General features: G+C 41.4%; 1 protein-coding gene and 1 pseudogene across 1 annotated transcript; one reads left to right on the top strand and one right to left on the bottom strand.

Moving 5' to 3' along the window:
- The first annotated feature begins 4,409 nt into the window (after positions 1 to 4,409).
- Positions 4,410 to 4,889, top strand: LOC143635216 (putative disease resistance RPP13-like protein 1). Its single transcript, XM_077103096.1, has one exon. The coding sequence runs from the start codon at positions 4,410 to 4,412 to the stop codon at positions 4,887 to 4,889; it is 480 nt and encodes a 159-aa protein (XP_076959211.1).
- A 1,235-nt stretch (positions 4,890 to 6,124) lies between these two features.
- Positions 6,125 to 7,325, bottom strand: LOC143635192 (BURP domain protein RD22 pseudogene; annotated as a pseudogene).

Here is a 7,325-nt window from a genome sequence, read left to right as displayed (position 1 = left end):
TGAATATGAATGTGTGAAGATGATGATGATGAAAGAGAGAGAGATTATTAATTATTATTATTATTGTGTGTCCGTACTTGCGACCGACGCTAGTTGGACTGCGAGATGCGGCTCCACGGCCTATAAACTGACGACGAGATGTAATATACTTTTACTTTTACTCTTGCTGGTAATCGGTTCGGTTTATTTAGTTAATTTGTAAATGGAAGGCGGCGAAAAACAAAATTGAAGGCGAAGGCGAAGGCTCGAGAGTGGACAGTCAAAGACAACGCAAACACAACAAAATGACAATGATTATATTCTTCGGGGTTGTGATATTTATGGGTTGGACTCTGATTATGGGTGTGCGATGGATCGTTTACGTACTTCACTTCCAAATTTTGATCTTAGCGGGTTCCCTAATAAGGACACCCCCCCTAAATCCCAACATGTTGTGGCGAGTGCCTTATTTAGTGGAATCGTCAAGAGTTTAGAAGTGAAGTTTGATCTATCCCCTCGCCAAAAGGCGGTGTTTGAATGCCTTCGGGCTCCTCGGGCTCAGGATTTTCTAACGGCCATCCCCATTGAAGGATTAGGCCAACGTATGTCGGGTTTGGAGTATCGGGCTATCCTTAAGTACCGGTTAATGATCCCTATGTTCCCGACGGATGAACCTTGCCCAATTTATCGCAAGGTCTGTTTGGATTCTTTTGGTAACCATGCGGTGCATTGCAAAGAATTGCCTGGCTTTAAATACAGACATGATCTGGTTAGGGATGTTCTGTGTGATGTTCTTAAACAGGCAGGGATTTCTGCTAAAAAGGAGGCTCCTGTTAACTTTCTCACGGATCCTCTTGAAGGGAGGTCTACTTTACGACCAGCTGATATTCTTGTGTTCGGGTGGGCAGGGGGAAACACGTCTGTGTGGATCTTACAGGAGTGTCTCCTCTTGTTGGGCTCAGGGACCATGGGTTTGTTGTGGGTCAGGCTGCGTTGAAGGCTGAATCGGGCAAAGTTGTTAAACACGAGAAAGCTTGTTTAGATAATCAACATGTCTTTCTACCATTTGCCTTTGATACATTTGGTTTTCTGGCTCCAGAGGCTGTGAAATTTTTGAGTAGGGTTCAGCGCGTCGTACACGGAACCTCTTCAGCTTCTAGTTCCCAAAGCTTCGTTTTTAGCAGGATTGGCTTTGCTATTCAAAAGGGGGTTGCGGCGCAGCTTGTTGCCCGTTTGCCTGCCACTTTATTGTAATCGTTTTATAGTAAATTATACAAAACTTCATTGTTTGTTATTAATTTGCTTTTCTAGTTTAATAAGGTGAGTTTGTTATACATTTTAGTAGTTAATTATTTTTTGGGATATTGGTTTTTAATACTTCCAACTTTCACTCATTGGTAGATAACACTTCCAACTTTCGATTTGTCACCCGCCACTCCCAACTTTTACCCTATTTTCCTGTACCACTCCCCGTCTAAATGAACACTAATCTCGTTAATGTTTTGGACTAAAAATGTCATTCAAATTAGTTGAGGGGGTAAAGCAGAATTTTTACTTTTAACACACAACCTCCATTTCCGGTGACCTCGTTTTTCCGGCGACCTCGTTTTTTCCGGCGAATTTGAGTTTTCCGGCTTCTCGTCTTTCAGAAAATGGAGATGGTTCACCGGTATAAAAAGGTGATGGAGATCATGAAGATTGTGCACCGGTGGAGATATGATGAAGATGGTGCTCGCCGGGAACCTGCAACTCGATTTTCCGGCACGCAGGCGATCCCGGAAGGTGGCTGGGTGAGACACTGTTGGTGGTGGGGGGGCGGGGGTTGCGGTTTTGGGGCGGTTGGCGGTGAAATGATGGATATGATGTTCGCCGGAAACCTGCAACTCGCCGGAAAACTCAAATTCATATGTGAAGCTCGGTGAAATGATGGATATGGTGTTCTGAAAGACGAGATAGCCGAAAAACTCAAATGATGGATGGAGATGGTTCACCGGTATAAAAAGGTGATGGAGATCATGAAGATTGTGCACCGGTGGAGATATGATGAAGATGGTGCTCGCCGGGAACCTGCAACTCGATTTTCCGGCACGCAGGCGATCCCGGAAGGTGGCTGGGTGAGACACTGTTGGTGGTGGGGGGGCGGGGGTTGCGGTTTTGGGGCGGTTGGCGGTGAAATGATGGATATGATGTTCGCCGGAAACCTGCAACTCGCCGGAAAACTCAAATTCATATGTGAAGCTCGGTGAAATGATGGATATGGTGTTCTGAAAGACGAGATAGCCGAAAAACTCAAATTCTCCGGAAAAAACAAGGTCGCCGGAAAAACGAGGTCACCGGAAATGGAGGTTGTGTGTTAAAAATAAAATTTCTGTTTTACCCCCTCAACTAATTTGAATGACATTTTTAGTCCAAAACATTAACGAGATTAGTGTTCATTTAGACGGGGAGTGGTACAGGAAAATAAGGTGAAAGTTGGGAGTGGTGGGTGACAAATCGAAAGTTGGAAGTGTTATCTACCAATGAGGGAAAGTTGAGAGTATTAAAAACCAATATCCCTTATTTTTTAATAAAACCAGTTATTTCAGCCGGTATATTTTAACTAGTTAGGTTAATGACTGAAACCGGTTCGACATGCTAGCGTTTTCAAACCCAAAAACTGGTTACTAATTGTAATCGGTTATGATCAATAACTGGTTAACCGATATTCGCATTTCTTGGTGGGAGTTAGACCGACTACTGTCAATTGTGGCTTAACCAACAAAATTTGAGTGGGCCAATATTCTGGATCGGCCAAATTACACAATTCGTATGGTCCATGGCCCATCCAACTCAAAGAGCATCTACAATAGAGCAAATCCGGTTTTTTCAGGAACCAGATCCAGTTAGGAATCGATTCCAAGTTTGGTCAATAAAGTCAAGAACCGGAACCAGGTAGAAACTGGTTCCGGTACGGTCGGGGTTTTTGACCGGGTTTGCCAGATTTTTTTCTAGTTTTGACGGGATCCGGTCGAGGTTTAGACCGGGTAGGGAGGGAACCGGTTCGTTAAGTTCAAAACCAGGTTTTTTACCCACCTCTAGTCTACCGAGTACCGACTACATTTTTGTTTACAAACTACTAGAAGAAAACAAAAACATAAATGCCATTTAAATAAAGGCCTATTGGTTTATAATACTCTCAACTTTCTCTCGTTGGTAGATAACACTCCCAACTTTCACTTTGTCTCCCGGTACTCCTAACTTTCAACATATTTGTTTTTATCACTCCCCCGTTAAGTTAAGGCTAACACCGTTAACTGAGATGCTGACGTGGCTTTGTTTATAATATTTTATTATTTTACTCAGCTGACGTGTCAGCTTACGTGGCATGCCAACATGGAAATTGTTTATTTTTTTGGTTTTTTTAGCAAACATCAATTAAAACACAGGATGATGGTGACGGACGGTAGGTGGTGGTGGTGGTTGGTGGTTAATGTTGGTGGCGGTCCAGCGGACAATGGTGGAGGTTGGTGGACGATGGTGGCGGCGGACAGTGGGGGTGGGGGTGGATGGTGGTGGTGGCGAACGGCGGGTGGTGGTAGCGGTCCTGCAGACAATGGTGGAGGTTGGTGGACGATGGTGGCGGCGGACAGTGGTGGTGGGGGTGGATGGTGGTGGTGGCGAACGACGGGTGGTGGTGGCGGTCTGGAGAACAATGGTGGAGGTTGGTGGACAATGGTGGTGGCGGTCCGGCGGACAATGGTGGAGGTTGGTGGACGATGGAGGTGGCGGACAATGGTGGTGGGGGTGGATGGTGGTGGTGGCGAATGGCGGATGGTGATGGTAGACGGTGGGTGGTGGATGGTGGTGGTGGTAAAAGGCAGTGGTGGACAGCGGTGGTGTCGGACGATGGTGGTGGACGGTTGTGGTTGGTGGTTGGCTTTGTTTATAATAGGTGTTGTGTTTTAATTGATGTTTGCTAAAAAAACAAAAAAAAACAATTTCCATGTTGGCACGCCACGTAAGCTGACACATCAGCTATCAGCTGAGTAAAATAACATAATAAAATAAACAAAGTCACGTCAGTGTCTCAGTTAACGACGTTAGCCTTAACTTAACGGGGGAGTGATAGAAACAAATAGGTTGAAAGTTGAGGTCAGTGGAAAACAAAGTGAAAGTTGAGAGTGTTATCTACCAACGAGAGAGAAAGTTGGGAGTATTATAAACCAATAAGCCTTAAATAAAATCTTTGACTTATGTTACAGTAAGTCCATGTGGGATACAGCTGTGTATGAAGACTTGTACTTATGCAAAGTATAGCATATTCTCATCCATACAAATAATTGATCTAATCTATTTACTCACTCTGTGTGAATATTCATTCACATACACTTGGGTTCCTATAATAGAAATCAAAACCCCTAAAAGGTAGCAAAAATATTTTTTATTTCCCAATGGCTGTTGCTGAAATCTGTTCAACTCTCCAGCATTTAGCTTATGAAATAGATGATGTTCTTGATGATTTGACCACTGAATCCATCATGCAACAGTTGAAAGAAGAATCTAATGCCAACACCAGCACAAGAACTAGTAAGGTAATAAGGATTATTCCAAGTTCTTGTACTAGTTTTACTCCTCATGCCTTAAAGTATGGTAGTAAGATGAGTTCTAAGCTCAATGAGATTACAACCAACTTGAATGCACTTGTTGTGGAGAAAAATATATTGGGTTTGGTTAATAATGTGGAAAGATGTAATAGAACAAGTAGACGGTTAGAGGATATTTCGCTCGTTGATTTATCGAGATTTGTGGGTCGTGATGGGGATAAAAAGGCATCGCTCGAGAAGTTGTTGGGCAACGAATTGTGCGTTGATGTCAGCATCGTGTCAATTGTTGGCTTGGGTGGGATAGGTAAAACCACTTTGCGTATCTGATAGCAAGGCTAATTTTTAAGATGTTGGTGGGGAGGACACAAAATTTGAAACTCTTAACCAGCTTCAAGTAGCCTTTACAGAAAAGCTTTTAAATAAAATGTTTCTACTCGTTCTCGACGATGTCTGGAATGAAAACTATAACGAGTGGGAACTCCTCCAACGTCCTTTGATCGTGGCACGTGGGAGTAAAATTATTGTGACAACACGGAAGACCATGGTTCCATGGGTTCTTACAGCTTACTGAAACAACAGTAATAAGTCATTTCTATCCAGGAGAAAGAGAGAAAAATATGTATAATTTTAGCAAAGTTTTTATAAAAGCAATTATACTGCCACAAAAATGGGGATTAAGCACCTTAAAAGAAAGGGAATTCATATATCCCGAGACAGGTGGCAGGCAAATTTATAAATATAATTACTGGGATTATATCCAAGGGTTTGAAAAATGCTTATTTTACGAAAATCCAAAAAGAAAACATTCATGGTTCATAAAGATTAGTGATAATATCTTTAAACAAGGTATACCTTGTTGGTTCATCCATGATGGACTCTTTTCAAGCTTACCCTATCGATCTTTTGTCACATGAAGAAGCTCTATCTTTGTTTGCCCAGCATGCTTTAGGTAAACAAAACTTTGATTCACATCCAACACTTAAATCACATGGTGAAGGTATTGGGAAGAAATGTGGTGGATTGCCTTTGGCTTTGATAACTCTAGGAAGTGGTGTTGAGAACCAAGTCAAATGATGAAGAATGGGAGGAGTTGTTGAATAGTGAGATGTGGCTTTTACATAATGAAAATAAAGTTCTTCCGGCTCTAAGGCTTAAGCTACTACGAACTCCCACCACATCTGAAGCAAATGTTTGCGTATTGTTGCTTGTTCCCTAAGGATTACGTGTTTGAAAATGTTGCTTGTTGCGAGAGAGTTCTTTCTTATGTTGGGTGATAAAATGGACCTCTATGACACGAAAGAATCTTTGGAAAAGTTCTACCACCTCTCATTTATTCGTGAATCATATGGAATATACAGAAGTTCAAGACATTACATAAAGCTAGACGTTTGAGAACTTTCTTAGCTATGTCAGTTACAAGGTTGAATACGTGGCAAAGATTATACTTATCGAGCAAGGTTCTTATAGAACTACTACCCAAACTACAGTTCTTGAGGGTGCTAAGCCTTGGTCATCTATGGTTTGTTGTTAGTTTCTGCAGTTATAAATATTCAGCAATTTGGTTTGTTGAGCTATCTTTGGTTAGTTTCATAACTTTGCTTTTATTATTAGAATATTAAAAGTTGTAATATTGATGTATATTGGGAAGAGATCAATGAAAATATTCATTCAAGCAATTAATTCCTTCATGTATTTTGGAATTATTAGTCATTATAAGTTATACAATACAACATACAGCCTAGTAGGGAACCCAAGCTATCACATTTTCGACAAGAAAATGACAAACAGCAGTATTGGTTCCTGGTTTTACGTTAAGCACCAGGAATGCTAGATGTTTCGGATTCCATGAGGATGTATCTTCATGGCATACTAATGTTGCTTTCGCCTTTACATTGTTTTTGTTTTCTCCAACCAAAGACACCATATACGCACTGATTTTAGGCGTCTTATGACAATAATAGACCGCGTAGCCATAGTATTCTTGGTGGCAGACAACGCCATCATCTCCGTTCAAACGTTTAACCTCTTCAACTTTGTACCCTTGTAACGGTGCCCTCTCGTTACCATCAACTTGTGTTTCAAACGCCTTAACTCTTTTCCCTAACTTTGAAGCAACAAAATCCGCCACTGCCTCCAAAGAAGTTGCACAATACTCGTCTTCTCCTTGGTTCGAAGCCTGCTCGCACTCCTTGACCGTTTCATTCACTAGTTTTGCTTCTAACGAGTCGGGATTAACTTTGAACTCTTTGTAAATATCTTGCAGCTTGTTTGATGCAATGGGCATTGAATCCGCAATTTCACGAGGTATAAATGGAGGTGTCGCGGTTGCGTCTTTACTGATTTGCAGGTTGACTATTTTGCCAGCATGCAGATCATTTTCCAAGAAGAAAAGTGCAGTTGTTTTCTTGTCCATCATCTGTTCAGGTGTTGCAGCGCAATGGTATTTGTAATTCGGGAATACTTTTTTTGTGTTGCCTAAAACATATGAAATGTTTCCCTTGTGGTTTGTGTTGATGGAGATGTCTGGTTTGTCACAATTGAATGCATATATCAGTTACTTCAATAATAATAATAATAACAACGTACACGAACATCATCCTTAATACATAGAGTTGTGTTATGTTATTACTAACCATTTGATTCATTTGATAGAGAATGTTTGATTGTTTTTGGAATTTGAGTGTTTGGTAACACAGATTTGAAGTAAGTTTCTGGATCTACAGTTGCATGACCTTCAGCAAGTACAAGCTAAAACCAAATGTA

This window comes from Bidens hawaiensis, unplaced genomic scaffold, assembly GCF_021521415.1.
Source record: "Bidens hawaiensis isolate Kalapana, Puna unplaced genomic scaffold, B.hawaiensis_p1.1 tig00007413_1, whole genome shotgun sequence".
Classification (NCBI taxonomy): domain Eukaryota; kingdom Viridiplantae; phylum Streptophyta; class Magnoliopsida; order Asterales; family Asteraceae; genus Bidens; species Bidens hawaiensis.
Note: the sequence above shows the minus strand (reverse complement) of the source record. Positions and strands in the feature narration are given on the sequence as shown.

Bases quoted from the DNA above. Each gene is read 5' to 3' on its own strand.
- LOC143635216 (XM_077103096.1), top strand. From the start codon at position 4,410: ATGGCTGTTGCTGAAATCTGTTCAACTCTCCAGCATTTAGCTTATGAA.